The sequence below is a fragment of the Dermacentor andersoni genome, chromosome 9, assembly GCF_023375885.2.
Source record: "Dermacentor andersoni chromosome 9, qqDerAnde1_hic_scaffold, whole genome shotgun sequence".
NCBI classification, from domain to species: Eukaryota; Metazoa; Arthropoda; class Arachnida; order Ixodida; family Ixodidae; genus Dermacentor; species Dermacentor andersoni.
In genome coordinates, this window is record NC_092822.1 from 45815001 (window position 1) to 45841567 (window position 26567).

Sequence of the window (26567 nt, forward strand, 5' to 3'; positions counted from 1 at the left end):
TGAGTGAGTGAGTGAGTGAGTGAGTGAGTGAGTGAAACAACTTTATTCGGTCCACAAAAGACGCGAGTAAACTCAACGTCACCTGGTCCGGGTAAACTAATTTGTGGTGGGCGTGGGCCAGGCCCGGGCCTGAAGCCTTCGGGCTTGATACCACCTGGCCGTTTCTGCTTTTTGCGATTGCACTGTTTCATCGCTCTGGATACGATAATTTCATTGCAATTTTGTCATTTTCCTGATTTTTATTGATTTCGATCACCACAGTGATGATTGCTTCATGGTTACCAGAGCACGCATAGATAACTTTCCCCTTAACAGTATTAGCAGTGCATGTTGTTCACGTAAGTTAAATTTATGCGCGATAGTTGTTTCGTCGTGGGCTCAGGCGGTAATTGGGTATGGCAGTTCATCTCCTATCTTAATATTCTCGTGCTCCAGTTAAAATACGCGCTCTTGATCATTCCCCTGCTTTTGCACCTAATAAACGTAAAGTGTTTTCTTGGTGTCAGGACTATTTAGAAGAGCCGTTTTGTTACTCATTCAGGGTTGCGCATCTCTGAAAAAGCTTCGAGCACAAGTGACACTCACGCAGGGTCATGAGACCTGCCTAGCTAGGGCTCCATCGCGTTGCATACTGTGTAATGAAATGAATTACCCTGGCGCTCCGCTTAAAGCAAGCAAGAAAGCAAGAGCAAGCAAGCAAGCAAGCAAGCAATTTTAAGGCATGTATAGACTAAGTTGTTCCGGACTGCCCGAGCCGGGCCCGAGCTTGTAGCCATGGGTCACAGTGGGGCCAAAGCCGGAAAACTCGGCGTATGCAGCACTGTAGGGATTAATCACGGCTGTAATGGTGATAGCAGCGCAACAAAAGATGCAGACAGAGGGGCAAATTTTGTGGAACCGAGAGAAGCAACTCAAAGAAACCTTAAGAGGAACCATTTAAAAATACAAAACCGCTAACATGACATCTTTCAGACACCATGATGAAATGAATTTCCTTACACTTGGTTGATGCAAATGTAATCATGAGCTGCCTAAAAATCTATGCACTCGTGCGTAAAAAAAATGCATTTTATAATGCAGTCTATACGACATCATCTCGGCTGTCATGTATGCAGGCTCGTTTCGTTTTGGAGATATTCTCTTTGTTCCTGCTCTGTTCCGTGGAGTTTGTCCATGAACTCATCGATATTATATTTCATTTTTTTTGTACGTATCCATCGTTGTTTCAATAAACTGCAATATTTAGTGCAGCGCATTTCTCGTCCTTTTTCTCTGTCTCTGCTTCTGTGCTGCTTAACTTGCCCAACTACTTGATCTTTTAGACTGAGTCTGAGTGCTTCGACAAAAGAGTTCGCTCGTATAGGCGCATACGAAAAGGGCTGAAAGAATGCTGTCCCCTTACCTGTAAGTGACGTCACTGGCGCTTGTAACCGGGATCAGGTAGAACCCATTCCCAAGCGACTCGGGTCCTTCGCACGCGGCTCTGACGTCACCGTCGGACCACGGAGAGGGACAGCTGCTGACCGCGTGGACTTGGAGGAGTTTCTTGTTCGCGTCGGGCGAGGCCACGCACGAAACCCTTCGTGTTTCCGTATCCGCTGCCTCGTCATGCTCGACGTTCCAGCAGCAGTCCCCGTACGCCCTGCAGTTGTCCGCGCACGAGCAGGTGATCGCGCGCATGAGAGGAACGCAGCTCGTCAGCGTTTCCGAGCAGCCGTGCAAGCCAGATGGGCACTGCATCAGTGTCTGGAACACGTGGTCTGGCACGTCCCGGTACGACTCCCTCGACACTGTCCACGGTAGGCTGCAGGAATTGTCGACGATTCCGCTCGCCGTTGACGCCACAAATAACGCGGCGATGATTCGCGCTGCCCACGGCTGTAAAGTGTTGACGCTTGGTTTTTTTCGAAACTGTGCAACTTTCGGCAAGCTTGCTATAAAGACAGGGAAGAAGTATGAAACATGGGAAGCGGAAAGAAAAAAAAAAGAAAATTTCCAACCTCTCCCCAAAGTAAGAAAACGGAGAAACAGGGCGCTCAATTGGCCAGGTGTTGGTACACATTCGTAAAATGCAGTAAAAGAATTCACGAAGTTGGCTATTTTAGGGAGCTCTTTGTCATTGGTCAACCGCCTGTTTTAAGGAGCTCTTTGTCATTGGTCAACCACCCCGTCGATAGTTATAGGAGCCGCATAAGCAGTGGCTGTTACTTGGCTTAAAAAAAAAAAAGAAGATAGTTGGAACTTACTGCACCATTACTGTCCCGTTTCCCGAAGTTTCACTCATGAAAAGAAGTCACTGCTTGGTATCACGAGTGAAACTGCATTTTCCTTTGCGTATACGGGTCTAGGTACCTAGCAGCGCGACAAGGCCTGAAAAGGCGCTAGCTACAATCGTTAAGTTACCGACTGCAGATACCTCGAAAAGCCTCTTGAATTAACATACAACACAGCACTTGCCACACCCGTATTATGCTCCTCAGCTGCTAAGCCCACTCAGCGAAAAAAATCGCTTTTCATGTTGGTTCTCACTCTCGAGTGCTATGTTGCGAAAATGAAAAGAACCTCTTTTTTTTCTTTCGTAAATTTTCAAGTTAAAAGCCGAATGTAACGTGTCTAGCTACGTTGACTAAGAAACATTTATTCATTCGGTCATGGAAATATACAGGGCAGCAATATATACAGGAGGGCAGGTCTCAAAGCTCTAGGTTGTAGGGGGTGCTCCAACACGAAGTTTACAAAACAAAAGCCAGTTTGATCCAACTGCAGCAAACGGCTTCAAAACAAATTACGTTAACGCAAATGCAGCCAAGCGGTATGGTTGTTGCTAACACAAGAAACAAGTACTAAAAAAAAATGGAACTTATGGGTTCATAATATAACGTACAATAACGTGACGTCGTACAGAAATAATGATTGAAGATTTGCTAAAGCAAGCAAATTGCTGTAAACGACATTCAAGTAATATAATCAAAAGTAGACGTAGATAGATAAAAAGTAGATAATTCCTTTTTGAAACTGCCTATCCTCTAGGACACCTTTGTGTCAGTTGGAACAGAGTTTCAGCAGCACACCACCATGAACAAAAACGTGAATTTTTAATAATCACAGTTAATTTCAGGCAATGAGAAGCTATAAGGTGATGAAAATCGAGTTGTGTCGGGATGAACAAGTTGTTCTCTGTTTAAAATTATGGAGGGAACGTTTTAGTGCATGCTGTTGTAGACCACGATTGCGATGTTTAATTTAAATAGCCAATGAATTGTGAGAATGTGATGCTCTTACCCAATTAGCACAGGTGCCCGAGCCAATTAGGTTCGATGATTCCCGGCTTTTGTCCCCGTACAGAGCTGTCGCTATGTCCCTGGTCTCAGAATGAAACCTGTACGCCCTGGCCGCTAGTTTTGTGGCCAAAATGGATATCAGTGCTGAGCCAAAGGTAATATTTTAGCTTGTAACAGCGAGATATTATTCTCCATTTACCTTGGGGCTTATATTAGCAGAGCCAAATCATTAAGCTGTAAGAGGTCTTCTGCTGGCTCGCCTCTCTTCCAGAAGTGTAGTGCAGGTTCTCTGGGTTTTTGTGGGGGGAGCTTGTTCTTACTTTGAGGTCGTCACCGACGATAGTGTATACGGGAGCTACAAGCATGACGTTTCAGCCAACACGAGAACAAAGGCGTATTACACGGCTTCGCCTAAACTTCGATTTTCTTGCTTCGAACGTCCTCGTACGTATCGAAATTTGGGATAGTGAACACATAGCTGCGCCGTCATTCACAAACAGCAATTCGTCGCGTTCGTGCATATTGAAAAAACAAATAAGTGATTGCTGGGTAACCGCAAGCACACACTCCATTTACAAATCAATACACATTACTATATTGGTAGATGAACGGTCGCAGTTCCAGAGCTTTTCTGAAATATTTTGCAGGACACTAAAGAAAACAGAACGCACCTTCATGACGAGCCACGCGCGAAATACGCTGAGGTTAGCGAAGGCAACGTTACCTTCGGTGGGACAAGCATCGGTTGGCACAAGTCGCAATCTTCACCTGTTCCAGCGATAATACTCGCTTTGGTGCCGGTGTAAGAACTTGCTGCTGAATTCACTCTTTCTATATTACTGCGCAGCGCCCAACAAGTTCGATTCGGTGACGCAACGCAAAGATAAGATGTAATGGAAAGCGGGCGGGGGCGGTCGTCCCGGATGCTCCCTGAGCGGCTTCACTTGTGCCTTTTGCAAGTTCTTTGCAAGTTTCTCACTTGTGCCATTTGCAAGGCGGGCACAGAAGTGTTGATTTGACGGTCGACCGCTTCCGTAGTGTCCCCTGGACCCTGCGGTGCGCTTAAATTAATGCGGCTCAGCTTCTGCACGCCCTGCGTAATTTGTTCGCTTGAGATATTTGCATGTCGCTTATTTTTCAGAAATAGCTGCGAAGTACTATACAGTACCTTGAACTTAAGCTTATCGTGTTTCCTCGTAACCGCTGTCGTATAGTAGCGGGGTTTACTTGCCTTCTCAAGTCACCTCCCCCTTCTCTTATATGGGAACGGCCTCTGTTCCTCCCTCTCCTTCTCCGCTTGTCCTCTCTACAGTTCTATCTGCTTCCCCTCTGGCCTCGCAGGTTAGTAGAAAGGGAAGCGCTGCAGTTCTTGCAATGCTTCTGAGGGGAGTCACGGATAATTACAGCTGTCAAGAGGCCAAGGTGGTGACGGCCAGGGAGCTCCACAGGGAATTGTGCACATTCGACGCGGTGAGGTGAAAACGAGTTTCTCCCGTCGCCTTTCCTCTCTTACTCGCGCTTGTCATATATATACACTCTGTGAACCACCCCTCGTGGCGGTGTGCGTGACAGCAACAGCCACAGCAGCAGCCCACAGCAGCAGCAGTGGGAAAGTCGAAGGAAGAGGCAACGAAAGCTTCGCTTTAAAAAAACAAGTGGAGTAGGGAGCACCGATGCACTGCAGCCGCTGGGACGATATCATCGTCATGTCGTGGCCGTGCCGCTGTGTTCGCACCGTCATCGTCACGCACTGTTTTACTTTGTTGTCACCGTGCTGCCTTCAGGAAGTGCGATCATTTTTCCTAGCTGACGGAAACGGTTGCTGCGGACGCACGACCGAAAATAATGGCATATTCTGTAACGCGCATTCAACTCCGTGTGTTTCGTTCTACACTGAGCTGAGCAAGGGCAGAGCCTTTTGGCCGGATAGGTTGTAGATGTGAGGCCCCACGTGTAGGGTGAGGGGTGCCTGTTTAAACAAAATGTAGAGTGAGAGTGAGCGCCTGTTTCTTATCCGTAATAAAGCAATAAGGACACTATATATATATATATATATATATATATATATATATATATATATATATAGCAGTGTGTTCAATAGGGCTGGTTGTTTCACCTGTTTTTATTCTCTATATATAATAGTTGCGGCTGAGGAACTCACGCTGGCCCCGGTAGTAAAATGAGGAAGAAAAGAGTACGACATACGTTGGATTTGCACAGTATGTTTCACTGGCGTTTCGGCTGGTGGACCAGCCTTTGTCAAAGTGACAAAGGCTGGTGCAGCAGCCAAAACGTTAGTGAAATATACTGTGCAAATCCAACGTACGTCGTACTCTTTTTCCTCATTGTGTGTGCGTGCGATAACTGCGAAGCTGTGCTTCGCAGTTATCTTCGGTTTGTTGGCGCAACCGTTCCGGTCGACCGACCTTTTTCAAAGACTTGAAGAAGGTCGGTCCACCGAGTGGAACTGCTGGGTTAGTAAACCAAAGATAACAGCACAGTTGTGTTGCTGCACACACACGCACACACACGCATATATATATATATATATATATATATATATATATATATATATATATATATATATATATATACATATATCTATATATATATATATATACATATATCTATATATATATATATATACATATATATATATATATATATACATATATATATATATATATATATATATATATATATATATATATATATATATATGTATATATTGGTTCCTCCTGCAAGAAGACCTGTATATTAAGACTGCCCTATTTGCAAGGGTATAATCAATGAGGCGCAAGATTGGAACTGTGACAAAAACAAGTATTCCATGAGAATTCGGCCAACTAGAATGGATGTATACAAAGAAGCGCTTAAAACCTTTGCACAACTATCAACTTTGCTATTATATTAAGATGTAGCAGTAGCACAACCGAGAGCTGTCCATAAAACTTAACACAAGCGGTCGGTTTTAATGAAGCACCGAGAAAACAATGAATGAAATAATTGGCGGATTTCAACACCTCAAAAAACAAGAGTGCGACTACGAGGCGCCGGGATTCAGGACTCAAATTTTAACCGCCTGGGCGCGTCAACCGTCTGTGTCTAACTACACGAGCGTTTCTGTCTTTTGCTCTCATTAATACGTGGTCGCTGGCAAATCAACTGCATGAATGATACTACCGCAGAGTGCCTTGTCACGAAGGTACAGTCCGAGTAGCGCGTAGATTCCGGCTTGCGAATGCTGCCGACGCTTGCTAGCAATGCATTATGAATGCGTGCTTGCTCAGTTGATGATGGTGCGAGCTCTACGCCGGCTACGCTGACAGGAACCGACGCCTCAGGCATCCACAAATGCCGTCCCGCCGAGGTGAGTATGCACAAGGGAGTCGCGAATATGAGAAACACGAAAAAGCCAGAAACCGCGACTTCGCCGAGATCTCCTCAAGGCCTTGACTTCTGACCCAGGCACGTTGCCGTGGTGACGGGCTGAGCGACTCAACAGAGCTCGACATTTAAAGCCAACGGCGCCTCGTGTGACGGCATGTGATGCCAAACCAACGTACCGCAAGATATATATATATATATATATATATATATATATATATATATATATATATATATATATATATATATATATATATATACAGAGAGTGCCGAAGCTCTTCATCTAATGCGGTTATCGCACATAGCACTTTCGTTCACGACCTTCGACGCGGAGAGTCTATTTGTCGGCACTCTGTGCGCTCCAATTGGAGCTTAGATCAAAGCTTGTAAACAAGCAGATAAGTGCCGTAACTCAGGTCGAGGAAAGTAAACCTTGGAGGAAAAAAAAAAAAAAAAGAGAAAGGCGGAGAGAGAGAGAAGGCAACGTCTTCACACAGGGCACGTGTAAGTCAACACATAACTCGTGAACCTGACCGTGAAATACGGCCTTTTTAATGTGGCATGTATACAGCGACTCATGTGATTCTCCGTGTCAACTGCCCTTGGGCGCTATATATACGCCGTCGCGAAAATAGGTCTCGCCACGCGGCTGCGTTCCTTCCTTCCGGATAATTAAAGATCTGTACAGGTATTTAGGGATGTCAGTGGTAAAATAGACAAAGGGTACCGAAACAGTTCTATGCGATTATCACTTAGCTTATTTGAAACGTGAAAGAGCATTCCTTATCTGAACTACCACGCAATGTTCGAACGTTTATAGAAAGTAAAATTTATGAGCTTCCACGTGTCAAACGTCAAGTGATAGCTTTGGAATTACTTAGCACCACGTGGTATTACGTAACATAACGCCGGGGATACCTAACTACTTGCAGTTGTTCAAATACGAACAGCGAATTGCGGCAGGAGTCGGGGTTCTTGTGCAACACTACAAATAAATAAAATTGCGAAGCTCTAAGACGCGCGCTCATGTGTGATGAACGTTGCTTGTGACACATTGCAGTTGGTTGTACAAGTTCGCGTTCCTTGTGAGCTGTTCGCATTTGAACGTCTGCAGCTAAAACCAGCATACCTTGCTACAGTCGAGTACACTGTACCCAAGTCACGGGCCTCAAGCATTTTGCATTCTGCACCACCACCAGAATGCGGCCTCTGTGGCCGGAGTTTGAACCCATGACCTATTTTGCTCAGCAGCCTGATGCGTGAACTTAGAATACCGACAGACAGGACAGGACAGGACTTGGCTTGGCTTGGCTTGGCTTGACCAGACCTGACCTGACCTGGCCCGACCTGACTGACAGAGGCATGGACGGACAGATTGACAGACGCAGAAAAAAAAAAGACGAAATGCACGATAAAGCGCGCATTTAGTACAGTATGCTCGGATGCAGCCTCTGCGCGGAAACCCTATAGGAGAGGTTTACGCGCACAAAGCGCTACACCCTGATCGCGCACTTGGTTTTCGGGTTCATCCTCGAACCCTCCTTGCAACGATAGACGCGCGCGAAGTCGCTAGAGTGCATCAGGGGCAAGTTGCAAAGCATTTCGTTGTAGGGTCGCAGTCCGCACGAGAACCAGCAGTGGAAGGCGAACACGGCGGCGTCGCTGGGCACGGGGCCGAGGTTGATCGCCGGGGTCGCGTTCGCCCTTCTCGCCGCCTCCCAGGTTCTCCAGACCACGCGCAGAGCAGCGGCTGCGGCCGGAATGTCCGAGCCGGCACCGTCTTCGTCTTTGGCAGAGGGCGCCAGACATCTGCGGCCGAATTCGCGGAACATTGCTTTGGTTCGCGAGTGCTATCTACAGCATTGCCCCCCCCCCCCCCCCCCCCTCCGCCCCAATATACCATTTGCTTATTTCTACAGCTGCTGTTGTAGCCTCAGTCGGAGGCTATTGCAAGATTGGGAAGATGATTTCGTACCGTAGTGAATAATAGCGCCTTTCGTGCCATGGACGGACGAGCTGAGCTTGTCTATGGTACTGTTCCGTTTTTGTAGTATTGCTTTGTAGTGTTTTGTCGAGCTTCTGGTCGATGGCGCCGCAGATAATCCCTCGGGACAGCGCAAGCGGGAGCGAGTTTATTCTGACGGAGGAAGTAAAATAGCTGACAACTGGGTTCTTTCGACGTAATTGGGCCATTTTCGGCCAGAATTCAAAATTACAAAGCGACACGAAATGGGTGAGGAGCAACGCCATCAGCCGTCAAAATTTGAAAAAGAAAGAAGCGCATATAGATAAGCAGTAGAAGAGATACAATAAACGTCTGTACGGTAAAATTAATAGCGCTAAGAAAAGGAACCATTGCTGCCTCCAGCTCTATTCTACTTGGTCAACATTCTCATATAGACTTTTGTTTCTTTTCGTTTTTGACAAGACGTTATTAGACCTACAGTTCACAAGCTCACGTGGAAACATTCCATTTTCTGACTTTCTGTCAGAAAAATTTGTCTTAGCTTAGAAATCTGTACTTGAATAAGTGTTCAATGCGCTCATGTCTTGTTACTCTTAAAAGTGTGAGCATATTTGTCAGGATCAGTTTTAAATTGCTCATTTATGTGCTTGTAGAAAAACTTAAGGCGTAATAACTTCGCACAGAGCAATTGCTAATGGTGGGTAATTTATCCCCCTTCTGCAGTTCAGACCGAGAAGTGCAATGATCATGTTTTTAATGCAAGTGTCATTGCTTTTCGATGTAAATTTTACAACATCGCCACATTATTGAGCTCGCGAATGGACACGAGCATACTACACCGAACTCCAGTATTAGTCGAACGTTTGACAGACTAAACACACAAAAAATTAAGATAGACACCATCCTACATATCCAAGCCTATAATTCCGAACACCACCATATCGTCAGATCTCTCGGCGGTACTCCCAATGTCTGGCATGAAGCAATACATTGATCGTTCATAGCCGCGTACATTTTCAAGTTTAAGATAAACATTCTTCACACTAAGCGCGTCTAAAAATTTCAGAGCACATACAAACCACGAGACATTGTTCCGATAGGGTTATCTCATGGCGTCACCTGGTAGCTCTAAGCTACATGGATGGATGGATGGATGTTATGAGCGTCCCCTTTGGAACGGGGCGGTGGGTTGCGCCACCAAGCTCTTGCTACTATGCTGCCTAATATCCTACCTAGGTTAACCAATGAAAAAAGAAAAAAAAACACTATGAACTACCACGTCCAAACTTTCTGGTCCCCTATTGCGAATTGTGCTTTTGTACATCTCCGTCTTTTGTCGTTTCCCTACTTTTCTTCCACCGATCCTCCAATCGCCTCTTACTAATGTCTATTGCGGACCTGTTTGCTTTACCACTGCTCCCGCTGAACCCAAGGGCTTCAAGGAGGCCAGTGGTGCCTAAATCGACCGCTGGGTAGACGTCTTCACATTCTAATAAAATATGCTCCGTCGTTTCCCTAGCTTTACCGCAGCAAGCACATGCTTCTTCTTCCTTCTTTTATCTCGCTTTATAGGTGCGTGTTCTAAGGCATCCCGATCTCGCTTCGAAAAGTAATGAGCTTCCCTTTGAGTTATCATAAATGGTTTCTTTCCTGATTTCGTTTTTTCCTCTTAAGTAGTTACTCATGGCAGGTTTCTTTTCCATTGCCGCCACCCATGAGATTAATTCAGCCTCTCTGACTTTCCGCTTGACCTTCCTTGACATCACATGCGACGACAGCGCCACACGTAGGAAGCAGGGGTCCTGGACCCTGCTCCTCTATACTGGAAAGTTGCCTTTGCTTTTCCACTCTCATTTTCCTTGTCACGTACTTAAATATAATCATCTCCGATTTGTCCTTTGTTATCGGAATGCTTCAAATAACGAATACTTCCTTTCTTCTGCGCTTTTCCGTAGCTTCTTTGTCTGTTGGCTTCAGCCACAGACGCGCTACTCGGCTCCCAGCTGTACGACGGGGAATCGTTGGACCGCATAAATGGACATTGAAACGATTTCCATCATGTTTTTCCTTGCCTGAAATTGGCGGCGGTGGTCTCTGAGGCGTTGGCCAGCCTCGCCACCGATTGGAAGTAGAGCGTGGCCGCCATTCGGACGCCCAGTCCAGCCAGGGCGAGGGCGTAAGGCCTTCCCGGTCCCAGCCACGGGAACTCGAGCTCGGGCGGCACCAGGCTGTACGCCCGCAGGCTGCTGGAGTCCTCGATCTTCCACGCCCGGTTCATGTCCAGGAAGTCCGGGTCCCGCATGTGGCCATACATGGCGTCTTTGACGGCCACGTAGTTGTGGAGCGGCTTCATTTTCATGGCGGGCACGGAGGCGTAGAAGGCGTTGACCTACCGTCGAGAACGTGGAAGCGAAGACGGCGCGCAGAGACGCGAGTTGGCTACTCCCCTTATTCCATGAATTGGGAGCACGTTAAAGATCGGAAAGTGGTCAGAAATAAAATAATCCGTAGTCCGCCGCCGGTGGTATGCCTCATAATCAAATCGTGGTTTTGGCACGCAAAACACAAAAATTATGCTCAGATTGTGTATGGTTGTTTTCTTAAGCTGTTTCGCTGTGCACACGGTATACAATAAAACCTCCTTATCAAAATATTGAAGTGGAATCCAGCGTTACTTCGTTAATGATATCGATATCGCACGTACTGCACTATGAGTCTCTATTGGGGATCATCGCTACTTTGTTGTATTCGTTATTTCGTGACATCTCTTTTCGTTATAACGAGCTTTCACTGCATCTCTTTCGTTCGCGCTTTCTTTTGTCTGTGTGCCATCGGTAATGCGTATTCACACTGACGACATTCTAAAATAAATCAGTGAAAAAAAAACGCCCACCTTGTCGGGCCTGGACAGCCTCCGGTGTCTGAAGAGGGCCTCCACGTACGCATCCTTGGGCGGCGGACTCCAGCTGCCCAGGAGCGTTTCGTTTTCCTCGCCCAGCAGATCCGCGAAGCCTCGCCAGACGTCGTTCGCCGTTTCGAGCACGTCCTGTAGAGACGCCTTGGGCACTTTCATCCAGTTGTGGGCGTTGATGGCGGAGCGGAAGGCCGCGTGCGTGTGTGCAATGCAGTGGTTTCGGTGCGCGGAGAAGGCCTGCGAGTTGCGAAGCGCTCGACTTTACTGTAACGACCTATACCGCTAACTTTTTAAGGTTTGTACCTTTCGGGAACCCTGTAGTTAATTGAAGGTAAGAAAACGACAAGTCAACAATCCCGCGCGATTGCTTGTTTAACCAAGTGCAGAAGCAACGTACTGCTTCTCTGTGAACGAAAGAGAAAAAAGAAACACAGACGCAAAAAAAAAAGTGTGGCATTGGAGACGTCAGCGTTAACCCGCCTCCTCCTACAATGTTCACTGGCGAGTAATGATTGTTTAGCGAATCGAAAAAAATTCCGCCTAAGCGCGAGCATTTAATAAATCGCACACATCTCGGACACCGGGTAGAGCCTCCCGTCACATTTTTTTCCGCTTCGCCTGGCATCATTTTTCAGAGTAGTTGAAGGGGCGTAAACTGAAAATTATTCCACGAGTAGCAGAAAATTACCCTACAGCAAAGTGAGAAGAAGTCCCGAGAAAAATACCTCTTACCATGATTAGAAAAGGCTCCACAAACCGGAAAACATGCAAATATGACGAACTCGTGCTGACGTCGCCCTGAATTTCACGCGCAAGCTCGCCGTGACGTGACGGATTCAGTCGACGTCTGCTTGGGCCTAGCTAATCTGTCATCATTATGGAGGACTATATTTCAATCCAAAGGGGTCAGTGACTGAATTCGGCAAGTTTAAAGTTTGAAAAACTTCGGCCACTGCGGCCAAAATACGAAAAAAAAAGATACCTCAAAATTTGTGACGTCACACTGACCTGGCGCCGGTTTTTCTGGGCGGGGAAAACTGAGCAAAAGTAAAACTTTGACAATTTATTCTCGTTTCCAGTACGCAACTGGAAACTGGCTAACACATAGTTTTGAAATTATACTTTATCAGTTTATAAAGAGATGTTAGTACTTTGCTTAAATATTCCTCTTATCTCTGAGCTCTGTGCGAAGATTGAGAGCGCTTGCAAGAGTATACATTTGTGCTCAGCCGACTCACCAAATGCACTATGTGCAACTATAGCGAGACCGGCTCGACTCAGACCCAAGCCGGCACGAGCCTCCGAGACACCCGGCGGCGAGCAACACACGACGCCCCTGGCTATATATTGTCACGTGGTGGTGGTGACGTTGAAGAGCACAGTAGCAATACTGTGAACGACAAAACTAACTTTTATTGGGCGAACCTGTGCCCACAAGACAGGCTACACTTATAGCACAACGATAGCAGAGAACACGGTCGGCGATCGTCGAAAATCTGATCAGCGGGTCAAGCGCGTAGGCTTTTATAGATCAGTCGTCGAATGTTCCAGAGTAACCGCTGGGACCCGCCTGTCTTGCACAAAATTCTACACTATTCGCGTCGCGCATACATGCAATCAGATTACACAAGTTGCGGGCAAAGACAGCGGATGGAACCATCGATAACATTCCAGAAACTTCTTTTACATGCAGGCGCGTCCTGCGCTGTCCGATAACATTTGTTAGGCGGTGAAACGTGGTCGCTAGATAAAGAGAAGTACACGTGTCAATGTTGATCTTAATGGGTCGTTTGCCAGCTGCTACATTAGCTGCGCGGCGGACAGTGTGTTTCCCACGCATAGACCACGGTTCAATTCCCGGTAATGGTGGGTATTTTTTCCAGTTGCTGACCGACACGAAGGTAAGCAAGTTTCTTAAAAGCGAAGAAGATCGCACATACAGCCGAACGTCATAAAGGAAACAATCATTAGAGCGACGCATAGCGTCGCTACCTGTAGGATGTCTATGCGCTACGGGCTTACGTCGCGAGGTGACCACGCAGACAGTCTTGCCATAGAAGCGCGGTAGCGCCTCGCATCTTCCCTTCGCGATTACGCTATAGTTCGGCGGCATACAGTTGAAACTCGATCTAACGAAGTGATGACCGCGCTCGAATTATTTCGTTAAATCGGGAAGTTTGTAAAGTCGATGAAGGTATTTTTCGTCTCTTCGAAATGTAAAATTGTAACGTAGCTACACGCCAAAGGCTACCGCGGCATCGTAGTTGGCCCTAATGGGGTGATCTGTGGCGTAAACCATGAAATCACGAAAGCGACCACCATCGCCTCTACCGAGGCGCTGTTGAGTCCGCAGTTCCGTGCATGGGCACGGCGTGCCGTCTTGTCAAATTAAAGCTAGGGCCGCTACTACGGCGCCTAGATGTTTTAACGCGTTAGCTTTAGAGCCCACGTTCGAGGAAAAACCTGTATGCGTCAAAATTAGAAAGAAATCACCGTTCTTTTTTGCTTATCTATTACAGGAAAAAGCTTCGTTAAATCGAGTTCGGCCAAGTTAGATTCGTTAATTCGAGTTGATGACAACGTTGAACCCTATGGGTACCTGCCGGGGAACGGAAATTTCTTCGTCAGATCGGGAACTTCGTAAAATCGCGTTTCGTTAGATCGAGCTTTAACTGTACTTACCGCAAGAACTTGGGCACGTCTGGACAAGGCGTCAGATTCATACGAGAACTTCATTGTGCAGTCACTGTCAATGGGCAGCGAGAGTACGGCAGTGTTACAGATGCATGACGTAAAAGCAAATTCGGATGCATACTCATGGACGCAGACGCGCTCAGCAAGTCTACTCTGACGCCACTTTTAGCGCAAGGCTGCAGTCTCCGCCGCCGCATTTACCACGGCCGTACTGTTCACGCCGGCTGAAGACACCCGTTCATACTTGTCTAGTCACTGCGTTTTTTGTTTTGATTGGATCAAGGTCGCTGCACGACGGCGGTGCTGGTCCGCGGCATTTCTTCTATCGCCAATTCATTTCGCTTCCCCTCTAATGGCGTTCACGGCTCTGATCCGCACCTAGTCCGTTGGTGGGAAAGCACGAAAACAACCACCCGGACATTAGGCGCCTGAACAAGAACGAACAGGCTTGAAGATGAGGTGCCTCAAAACAGTGGCTGGATGAGGAGCGAGCCCAGCGCCACGGCCGGCGTCGCGCCTCAACAGTTTGTGAGACGAGGCAGGAGGACAACCGTCAGCGTTTGCTGCTTGAAGTCGTTCCGGTCAGACAACTGTACACGATGCACAGTGTTGCAAGGGCAGAGTTGCACAGCAGGAACTCTAAGTGGCTGTACACGCAAATGCTCCCGCCAGCAGAGCAAGGGAGAACGCCGGTCTGGCTCTGCCGCAAGCTTACTGAGGGAAACCGTGATGGCGTGCCCGTGACTTGACTGCGTGGTTTTAACGCGATAGCGTTGAGGAGCTCGTGTCGCACAAAAGCTGGTGTCGGCGGTGTTGGCCGTGAGCAAGAAATCCCGGAAGGCAATTCATAAATAAAAACAACCTGCAAGAAGGGCTGGGTGGGAATCGAACCAGGGTCTCCGGAGTGTGAGACGCAGATGCTACCACTCGGCCACGAGTTCGATGGTTCAAAGCGCGACAAAAGCGCGTCTAGTGAATGCGGTATTGTTTTGCAGACAAACGCACTGCGCAGCCCTCGCGTCTCAGGAGAGCTCGCAAACCTCCACGATCGAGCCTCGTGTAAACGCGGCGACTTGCACCTTCCACACCGGGACATCACGGCGACGGCGCGAGCGCGCTTCGAGTGCCGGTATAAGTGCTTGTGCTCGATAAGTGCTCAATAAAGCAGAGATTAAATCCGACATCGAAACACCGGTGACCCAGAGAACACCGCTACGCAATGCCATGCTACCTTTTTTGTTTGGTGCGAAATTTTTTCCGAACCTTGCATGTGTTCTCAGGGATGAAATTCCGCAACGTCATTTCGTGTGGAAAGCACGAATGCTTACCTGTTCCTCGGAAGAGTAGTAGTAACTGGAGAGCAACTTCCGGCTGGTGAAGTGTATCAGCGATTGTATGCAGAGCCAGCCGAAAATGTCCAAAACCTTGGAGGCCCCGAACGCGGCGTGCGCCATGAACACCGCTTTGAAGTATTTGGGGCGTTCGATGGTCACTGACGTGATGTTGTCGAAGGACTGGTTGAAGTGGCGACGCAGGGCGGCGTTCCAGGTGTCGTAGTCGGTAGACGGCGCCACCGTTGGGATGTCACGCGGGTGAAGCTCGAGGGGCGCGCTGCAACCATGTCACGTGCTTCCTTTTTCGTTTTTTTTTCTTTGACCAGCGAAGCTGTCAATGAGGGCGACTAGGTACGCTCGAGAACGATACACATGCTAGCTTTCGCGGTTTTCTGAAAAAACTAGATGTCTCATGACGTTTTTACTTCGCGAAAAGGTGGAGAATGCAAGGCATATGATAGACAGAGTAATCTTGAAGCGCATTGGTCAATTAGGGGCTAAATCAATATTACTAAACCCACGTTCTCGAATCATTTAGAGTAGCTATATGAAAAGGATATATAGCAGGTGTTCTTTGTTTAGCTGCACAATCTTTTGGTGTGAAAACATCATATGCCCCATTAGGCGAAAATCCTTCGTAGTCGGCGTGACGGAAAAATGGTACCGAAAATGACCAACGACGCACTGAGTAAAAACACGTCAAAAAGTGCTAGGACTGACGTCAAATGTCTCCTGAGGTTTCAAGAATGTCACATTGGTGGAAAACATGGCAACGTTAAATGTATTGTACCGCGAAATTATAAGCGTTGGCAAATAACTGTTGTGCCCTCTCTTTTTTTCCTATCTTGATGCGTTGTGCTCAGCTGTTATTTTTTTAAGTTATATGCGTTATCTTGAAGCATTGTTTTCTTTTCTTTTCACCCATTATAGTAAAAGTGCTTTTCTCTGAAATACTCATCAGTTCTTAGTTAACGCCTGCCCCGTCGTCCTCTACTGTGATTTTCTTTTTAATTAGACGCCTTGTTACGCCAAGCATCCCCAACCACATTTTTTCGTTTGCCTATACAGCAAAAGGTGTAACCTAGGACTCTTAGTATGGAAAACTGGGTGTAGCGAGTGACGATAAAACGTAACGTTACCAAATATAAAACCTCTGCATTTGGTATCGAAGACAATCTGGCCGCAGTGATCGGACGTGTAAACTATAATCCCGTATTCGTAGTAGGTGTACAAAATATGAAATGAAAAATTTTTGCCTTTCGAACTTCGGCAAACCCCGTCCTCTACTCGCGTTCACGGAAAGTGAATCACTTCCTGAGGATTAAAAATTTAACTTAATTTCTGCGGTTTAACGCGGGAAAACCACGATCAGATTACGAGGCACGCCGTAGTGGGGGACTGCGGATCGACTTTGGCCAAGCGGGTTCCTTACATTGCACCCAATGTACGATACATGGGCGTTTCTTTTTCTTTTTTTGCACTTCGTCTACATCGAACTGCGGCCGCAGTGGCAGGGATTTGATCCCGTGACCTGGTGCTTAGTGGCGCAACACCATAGCCTACTCAGTACCAATAGCACCAGTACCAATGTTGCTAACTGCAATCAGTAACCAATGTTGCTAACTGCTCAGTACCATAGCCTAGTCAACACCAATGCTCCGTACGCGCTGTGGTGGCGCTAAATCACAAGACTGGGCATTGCATGAGCATTGGCAGCGCCGTGATGTCACAGATCTATAGTCACAATCAACATCGACAGCAGGGCGAAGGTCTCTCCCATACTTCTCCAATTACCCCGGTCATGTACTAATTGTAGCCATGTTGTCCCTGCAGACTTCTTAATCTCATCAGCCCACCTAACTTTCTGCCGCCCCTTGCTACGCTTCCCTTCCCTTGGAATCCAGTCCGTAACCGTTGATGACCATCGGTTATCTTCCCTCCTCATTACATGTCCTGCCCATGCCCATTTCTTTTTCTTGTTTTCAACGCTCCGTAAGTGCACTTGATTTGCCCGCTTGGCGGGGGTATGACTTTCCCTTTTGCTTCATTATTTCCTCGAGTGACGGCTCGCCATGACGCTGGCAGATCTCCGGAACCATATACCCGCGATATGGTTTAGACAACGTGGAAAATAATGCGAAACAGCGTCCATAATCAAACCCTGAAATAACCCTTATACCCATAAGCAATATACCTTTCACCTGTTACCTCGTCTGGTTTTTCCCAATTGTACAGCACGTTTCGCGCAATATTAGCATTTGGAAACAAGAGTCGCAAGGTGTTGAGAAACTAAGTCATCCACTTAGGGAGAGAGCCAAGGCAACACCCAAACAGCAAGGAAAAGTGAAAATTAACAAATTTAACCATTGTTTATGAGAATACTTATGGATGAACATCTTTTTACTTAAAAAGCAAGTAGGAAAAACACCGCCTTAAGTGCAGAACAATTCCGTGTGTTTTGAGTGACGCTTCTACAATTATGAGTAGAACCACCTGACGTATAGCCACTTCTTTGCTGTGCTTATGTGGGTGTTTTTCTAACTTAACGCGGTGGGCGCAGCGCGTCTAGAACCGCAGAGTCCGGCGTTCTACGCGTTTGAACTGGACTGGCGGCCACGCATCGTTACTCAACTTTCCAAATAACAATACGAGTCAGTTTTGGCGCTTGAGAGAGCCGTAAACGAGGGATCCAAAAGAACTGTGATTGTTCCGCAAATATATATTTCTCTGTAATTATTCCAGACCTAATTCGAAAAACGCTACTACAGTCGGATAGAACTTAAGACTGCAGTGAAGCCCTGCCCAGGCCCTCATAACCGCCAGCCACTGTTCCTTCGCGAGGCTGCATATAATTCGTGCTTCAAATTTTCTTTTTACCCAAATAAGCCGGTAACCACAAAAATAAAATTATTACCACGTAATTTTATACGTTTTCTTTCGCTTATTATAGGGGTATGGCGAAAGCCTAATTCGTTATTGAACTGAAGTAAAATGGTTGCTTCGCTACAAATATATGTTGTCAATTTTCACTTCAGTTGGCAGTGAAGTTTCATGAGTAAAACGGGCTAAGCAGTTAAATGAACTGTACCATTGACTTTTCAAGAGTGAAATGCTCAGACTCCATACACCTTGTGCATGTCTGTTGCACGCCTCATTGCTTCCGCCGACGAAAAGACACTTCGAGAACAGAGGACACTCCGAATTTTTCAAGAGTACGACGCCATGTTGAAAAGGCCGCATGACGATGATTTTGTTTGCTTCTGTGATTCACTGGCAGAGTAACACAACCACGCGCGGTCCGTGTACCTTGGTTGCTAACTGCTGTTTTTTTTTATGTTGTATTCCACGATTGAAATCTTTATTTTATACATTCGCTTGTTTACTTGTTCTTGGCAGCGTTCTCCATGCGCTTCTTTCCTGCGCGAGTCTATTTGATGTGGTTCCTTGTTTGCCAAATAAAGGAGAGTTGTATCTCGCAGGCGTAACTGTGCGATGCAGCTTATTTCATTTCTCCTTTGCAGGTTTACGCGTCTATATGGCGAGTGGTGGACGTTATTCATATCTGTACTAGTAAAGGTACCCTCCCCCCTCATTTGCATGGAAAGGTTACCTTGGGTCCGTACTTAATACATAATACTTCGGGGTTCTGTGGTGATTACGAAACTATGGATAGTCCGGGAATGATCAACCAATGCCCGTGCGTCGAAGTGCGTATATACTTCAGTTCGTGGACGTGGAGCCGCTTTCTTCATTGCACAAAGCAGGCCTACCTCTCTCAACTATATTCGATTACCTGCGTATAGCATCAATCGACTTCCATCCAACACCTGGAAATATTCTACTTTCATCACACGGGTCAGCCGGTGATTGTGGGTGCAGAATGCTTTCACGCGCGATCAAGCCCGCTAATTATGACTCACGTACTCGGTGACACGACAAAATTACCGAAGAATTCTGACTGATCCACGGGGCGGTTGAGCAAACCCCCGGTTATCATTGTTACACGCAAGAGATTCACCCACGCGTAGTTTCAACTATTCAAAGCCAAGCGATGCCAGCTTGGCTTTGAAGCTTTCAGAATGGGGGTGCAATGTTCACTATACCTGTCGGCGATGGTATTCTGGTAGGACGTGGAGTTCCTAAATTTGCCGCCGATTTCTACGAGGTCCTTGAAGAGCTGATCGGAGCGCCCCTTGTCGTTGGCCAGCTTCGGTGTAGACGCAAAGCTGTCGTACGTCAGCTTGAAGTGGCCCAGGATTCGCTTCGTCATCCTGTGCTGCTTCATCATCTCCAGTACGGCTATGAACTCCTCGTCCAAGCTGAAGGCGACAGCGGGCGACTCTGTGGCGTTCTTGCTGACATTCACCTGCACGTGACACCAACGGCGATAAATGTTGAAGCGACAATGAATAGCGATATTAATTTGGGCTGAGTTAGAATAATAATAATTATAATAATTTAGGCTCTATTAGGCAATAGACGACGCGTGAAATTACGTTAGTGTGCTTTTGTTTTCAAACCTTTAATGCCATCTTGGTTTTCCGAAAGCCATATGTCACGGCGTCCGCTTCTTGCGCCTTGCCTGCTAGCCAACTATTAAGGCATACTTCTACGTAAGGAATTACACGTAATTATTTAATTGTAATCCATTACGTTCTCCGGGAATTTTGGAAATTAACGAATACTTCGTTTAATCGATAACGCTCACCGTTCCCGAATAATTGTAACAGCGAAGCCGTCTTGTCGTTGTCCGTCGTTGTCGATGTCCGTCTATACGAATCGCATCGAAACGAAAAAAGTTTCGTCTCCAGTTCCTCGCCAATGCTTTGTGGCTCTCAATCTAATCTAGGTATCTCAAAAAAAATTAACTGAGATTGGCCGCTAAGACGAATCTATCATTACGTTGTTTCATTTATTTGTCACAAATAGTGGGTTCACAGTGAAGTTGTAAACGCTGCAGAGTTCCCGTCGGCTGTCAATACACGGCCGTCTACGGAGGGAGTATGGTTTTAAAAAATGGCTGTAACTCTTGTTTTATTGAAACGATCCCGAAACAAATTAAATGAAAATTATCCGCCAAGAAGACTCTAACATTGCGGAGTTTCATCTGCGTTTCCTAATCGCGTTGTTCACAGTGAAGTTGTAAATATTATGCAATTCGCGTCTGCCGTCAATACACGGGCTTCTACGGGAAGGAAGCGGACAGCCCCATCTTTGTACGTTAGAATAAAACTGCAGTCCTTCCAAGTTTCATTCAGTTAATTAAGTAAGAATTATGCTCAATCGCTAATTACAAAGAAACATTTTGCTTCGTGCACTCCTTTGGACTGCGCTCCAGTCATCGTCGCTCCCATCGAGGCTCACTTTAACGGCCACCTGCGTCCTATGCACACTGTCGCCACGAGTAGGCGTTGTTTGCTGTGGTTGCGTCATAGTCGCCTAGGCAACCTTATAATATATGCACACACACACTCACACACACACACACACACACACACACACACACACACACACACACACACACACACACACACACACACACACACACACACACACACACACACACACACACACACACACACACGCGCGCGCGTCGATTGAGGCGAAACATACCAGAGCTTCGCTCGCTGATCGATCGTCCTTCTTCGCAGAGTGAAAGGGCTGATGAGTTTCTCTTTTTTCAGTAATCAATTCATGTCATCAATTACTGTATCGACGGGACAAGGTGTAAAAGACGCTGCAGCTTTCAGAACCTGAATTCGGCGGGAACTGCACTAGAACAGCAGAGATCGCGCCATGCGTCAGCCTCGCGGATTTTTCAGACAAACCCCGGAGCTCAGTAGTTATATCCTCGCCTTTACGCTGCACCTGATGTTGGCCGACGAATGGAACGGGCATACTGCAATGCCTCTTTTATCAACGGTCACTTATGACGGTATTGCTAGGACGATGTTTTGTAACTTTTGATTGGCAATGCCACCTTCTCCAAGTATCTGCAACAATGAAGCGCCGAGCTTCATAGTGGACCCAGAAGCTGAGGAACCGTACACGTTAGCAAAATCCTTATACGCTAGAACAGTGCCTTACGTCCCATCACGTATATAATGTCTTCACGAAAAGAAAAAGAGAAAAAAAAACGAGGGAAGATGAACGCATCCATCCTGAAAAGGAATTGCTATTGAACATGAATATGTGTGAATATTTGCAGAAGAATATCTGCAGAGGTACTGCAAGAGTCAGGCCAGTTGGTTCCGCTTGTGGTATCTGTTTAGCGTTCATTAATGTTCGGAGAAGTAACGAATTGCTTTCGAGTAACTCCTCAGTTAGTGTCGTGGGGCAGTAATTCGTAAACCCACCACTGTGCGGTTACCACTGGGTGACGTTACCGGTGGTGAGGACAGCGTTTTCGCATTCTTCTCTCTTGACAGCTAGCGTTTTTCAACGCTGTCGCTGAGGCGCTACACCTCCGGTAACCGAAAACGGTCGCGGACACTGCACGGGGTAACGAACTGGCCCCCGAGGAAGGGGCGCTCGAAGTACCCGTTGGCTGGCTCTCACGTACGCGTATAAGCACGGTGGTAAGATGAGCGCTACCCACAACACATGATGAAACGCAGTGCCACCAATCGCCTCTGAAAGCACACAAAGCGCTTTCTTGGATCGCAACCAGGATTGGTTCTTTCACAAATAATTTAACGTATTCATGGCAAACCGGAACGTGGTTAGTACCTTCAAAAATCTTTCAACTTACAGTATGCATCGACAGGACAGTTTTCTGGTTCACAATAGAGCAAGATGCTTCGAGCAGCTCCACATAAGTCATCATACACATTACGCCTTGCTATCCAGGTGTTGCACCTAAAATTTCATTTATATAGTAATAAAACTTCAAGAACCATAATTTGTAGGCATGTATGACAAAGAATTTCGTTGGTGGCGTGCGCCTTTGACTACATCGAGCACAGTCACTGTAAGTGTTTGTCTTTAAGGGTTGTAATTTATTGGTTGTAAGTGTACTTGCTTTATACGTTTTTTTATATGTAATTTCTTTATTGCTTACTTAATTCTTATGCTTTTTTTCCTTTTTGGCTTCGCCTACCCCCCCCCCCCCCCCCGCCCCCCTATTTTTGAGGCTATCACTTTCCTTTATACCTTACTCTATGCATCGTCATATCCTGCTCCTCCTCCCCCATACATAGTGGGGGAGAGTGAGCTACGTGTAAATAACGCATTGAGTAGGAAATCAGTTGCTCCTGGGATGAGGACAGTAATCTGTGTCAAAACGTTGGTTCAGCTGCATGCTTTGTTGTACAAGTGGTAAAAGCAAAATGCAGATCACAGCGATGAAAGACTTAAATAATAAGACAGTAAACGTCGGTAAAGAACCTGAACGTTTCTAGTGCCCCGCTACTTCCTCACGTCCGAATTCCCTGCGACGAATTCCGCCGCTTGTCAGCTGTCAAGCCGCATTTGACAAAGACATCAAACCGCATTTGACAAAGACATCAAACCGCATTTGACCAAGACAATCTAAAAAAATGGCGAAGCAGCTAGCGAACAAAAAGGTTGGTTGAGACCTCACAGTAAATATCTCGCCTTCCTTTGGTCTCGTCTATTGATTTCCACCACAGTCAAATATGCATCACCAACTGGCGCAAAATTCTACTATTCTAATGTCAATAACGTTTTAATCGTTCCGTGCAAGCCAATCTGCGCGTATCCATTTATTCTTTGCGTAAATAGTTGTCGGCACGGGCACAGATAATGATATATGCAGAAAACCGGTGCCTTCGAGAGAAGTGATTGTACCTGGTTGGGCTAACGTGGTAACGGGCCGTAGGCTTACCTTTCTTTAACTTTTTTTAAAAATTTTTCCGGGTTACCCAAGCTTCGCGAATTCCTTTATTCATCGCGTGAATAAGCAGGGACACGAGCACGAGGAGTGATGTATGCAACGAGCCGGTACTTTCGAGAGAAGAGATTGGACCTGGCAAATCCAACATTGTAATGGCCTTTAGGCTTACCTTTTTTCATTTTTTTCGTGCAAGCCAATCTGCGCGTGTCTGTTTATCCGTCGCGCAGCCATGCATCGTCAGGTGCACGGGAACTGATGCACACAAGCACCGAATCAGCGCTCTCGATATAACTTATTGGACCTGGCTAAGCCGATATTGTAAGGGGCGATGGGCTTACATTTGAGAGCGAAGCTTTCAGCCTGTAGTCGGTCGGGATTTTTCTTTGCCACGTGCTCACACAAAAAATTCGGCCTATACCGCAGACAGTGCAAAGAAGCGCGAAGCGCACAGTGTGCGGCTCATCCAAGGGGTAGCGCATGATGTCATCAGGTGACACCACCTCTTGACGATGACGTCACTGCGCGACGTCACCTATGGTGTGATGACGTCATCAGACGATATCAGTCACGTGACGATGCCATTTGTACCTAATGTAACGTTTGACGTGAGGTCATCACGCCACGTATGGTGTGACGACATCATCACGCGACGTTTGGCGTCATGACGTAATCATGTTACGTCATCACGTGAAACGTCACCTCACCACCGGATGTTAACGCCCAGTGTTTCACTTCATGGGCCATATAATCCTATCGAATTTATAGATACCTCCATCAGCAGTTGTAGAGGCGGTTTTCCACAGCTTCGCGGGGCATTCACTTTCGCAGGGCCGGGATGGCGAGTCAACTTTTTTTTGCTGAGCCTTTTTGTTTTCCCGCTTGGGTTGCCACGCGGTACAACGTCCGTACGGAACCAGAAATATAAGTATGTAGGCCCGTTTCGATGAAATACTGCAATAGTGACTTAAAAATGTGTTATCCATAATCCATCTTTCATTCTGTTCAGCTTGAGCTCTGTTCGATTTCACAGCTTTCCGTATACGTTTCTGTATACCGCCATACCTCTACGCGAAAGAGGACAGTCGTGTGCAGTTTGGCCGACATGTAGAAAATCCCGTCGATGAGACTGGCCGAAGGATCCACGTGGTCGGGCCACGTGATGCCGCCTTTTTTGAGAGCCTCCCTCACCTCGTGGACGTTGCTGCCGTGGATTACGGTCTCGCAAGCCTGCAAATAGGCGGCCGCTTTCTGTAGCGGCGACTGGCGGTCATCCGGCACAGTCATATCCCGCAGCTTGGTCGTTACAGCCTTGAAAGAGTCGAGCCGGATACGGTGCACCGTGCTGATGGCGTTCTTGAGCTGTCTCTTCTGCAAACGTAGGAGATAAGAAAAAACTCGGTGCCCTTCCACTCTGTGAAGAATGATGACCAGCGGAGCTGTGTATGTGGGCTCCTTAATCGCGAAATGCACCTCCGCCGCGTGCAGGCACCGCATTGCACTATCTTCGGGATCGGCCCAAGTATGGGGAGTGCTTAACGCCTGCTTCACCTCTGCAGCGGCTCGGCTCAGCACTGCCCTAATTTCGGGGTCGGCGTACGTATGAGGAGTGCTTAACACCTGCTTTACCTCCGCCCTTGGTCAAGCCGGCATTGCACTATCTTAGCGATCGGTCTACGTAGGAGGAGTGCTTAACGACTGCGACACCTCCGCGGCGTGTCGGCGGAAGGGTCGCCCGCAAAAAGAAGAAAAAGAAAGAAATGTAAGCCTATGGGCAACGTTACTACGTTGGCCCAGCAAGGTACAATCAGTTCTCTCGAAGGCACTGGTTTTGGGCAGATATCATTTTCTGGTCCACGTGCCGACGCCGCCCTAACCTAAGGTACCCTATTATCAATTAATTAATTATTAACTAATTAATAATTAATGGTGACTACGAACGCGGGAGCAGTTTTCAATATTGCCCGAAGGGCGAGGCATTGACAGCTGCATATGGAGGTCTAGCGTTGCGCTTGAATTGTCAGACGCTGTTATAACTATACACTTGTGCGACACGTTGGCGCCACGTCGCACGCATGGTTGGCACTACTGGACGGCAGGAACAACCCCCTCACCACTACCAGGCGTCACAAAACGCGGGCAAGACAGGGACTGCATTGGCACTGCAGGTGTCGCACATCGGTGGCGCACGAGATGAGACCAACGGAAAACGGTAGGCGTAATTGAGCGTCCAGTGAAAAAGAAATATTCGATAACGTTCGCTTCACGTTTGCCAGAGCATATACGCGTGCCAGCAGCGGGAGGCAGAAAGTTGGCCTTGCTCTGCCGTCGAGGCGACTGATCGTAGCGTTGACGGTACGTTCGATTCGCTTCGTCGTTTTTGCATGCAAACGCACCTTGCGTCTCTGAAGACAAAAACACCGCGCGCGACCACCCCATGCACCATCACCGGACAGCACGACAACGGCGACAGCGCGGAGGACGCCGACGGCGTGGATGTACATCGAGCGTCCGTGCAATTGCTATCGCAACGAAACCGCGCCCGCTCTGTTCTTTACGTGTCCCTCTACATGTCCGTGCAATTAGCGCGCACTGTTCGTCCCTATGCTTACGAAAGTTTGTTGCTTACTACATACTGGTGAGGAGACAGAACCCATACCTCGATGCTGCAGATGTGTCGGTAGTAGTTGTCGCACGGCCTGTTCCTCTCGTCGATGGCGCCGCTTAAGAGGGCCGCGTACTTGGCGCACGCCGCAGTCTGGCATCCCGAACGGTGCATGGAACTTCGAGCGCGGTAATGCCAGGCCAACGTCCAGGCGACGCCCAGAAAGACGGCGAGAGCGATCGCGACAGCTGCGCCGATGACGAGGCAGGCACGGAAGGTTCGTTGGCGCTCACGGCGATGGGCCTCCTTGACCGGATCGTGGATGCCCAGCGCCGACAGGTCGATCTGCGGCGAGCGCGACGGCCAGTCTGTCGTGACTCGCGGGCCACGATTTCAGAGCGAGATATTACACTGTCTTCGAAATCACGAGACGTGCCGTCTGCCATCCTCATAGGCTGTTTTTATGGGCTAGAAACAGAAGGTAAGTCTAGGTTCTCGGCTGTCACGGTGTGCATATATACGCGCACACTGTGA

The 26567-nt window shown here is 47.4% G+C and overlaps 1 protein-coding gene across 1 annotated transcript in view; it reads right to left on the bottom strand.

Annotated features, from left to right (window-relative positions):
- LOC126528517 (uncharacterized) overlaps window positions 1-26567 on the bottom strand; it is a 41326-nt gene that overhangs the window by 10624 nt on the left and 4135 nt on the right. The window contains exons 2-9 of the mRNA XM_055069041.2: window positions 26088-26378; window positions 24494-24799; window positions 19680-19942; window positions 15571-15853; window positions 11528-11785; window positions 10707-11023; window positions 8181-8477; window positions 1403-1642 (exon numbers count right to left, since the gene is read on the bottom strand). Of these exons, the coding sequence (XP_054925016.2) occupies window positions 1403-1642; window positions 8181-8477; window positions 10707-11023; window positions 11528-11785; window positions 15571-15853; window positions 19680-19942; window positions 24494-24799; window positions 26088-26378 (2255 nt within the window). The remainder of the gene's footprint in view (window positions 1-1402; window positions 1643-8180; window positions 8478-10706; window positions 11024-11527; window positions 11786-15570; window positions 15854-19679; window positions 19943-24493; window positions 24800-26087; window positions 26379-26567) is intronic.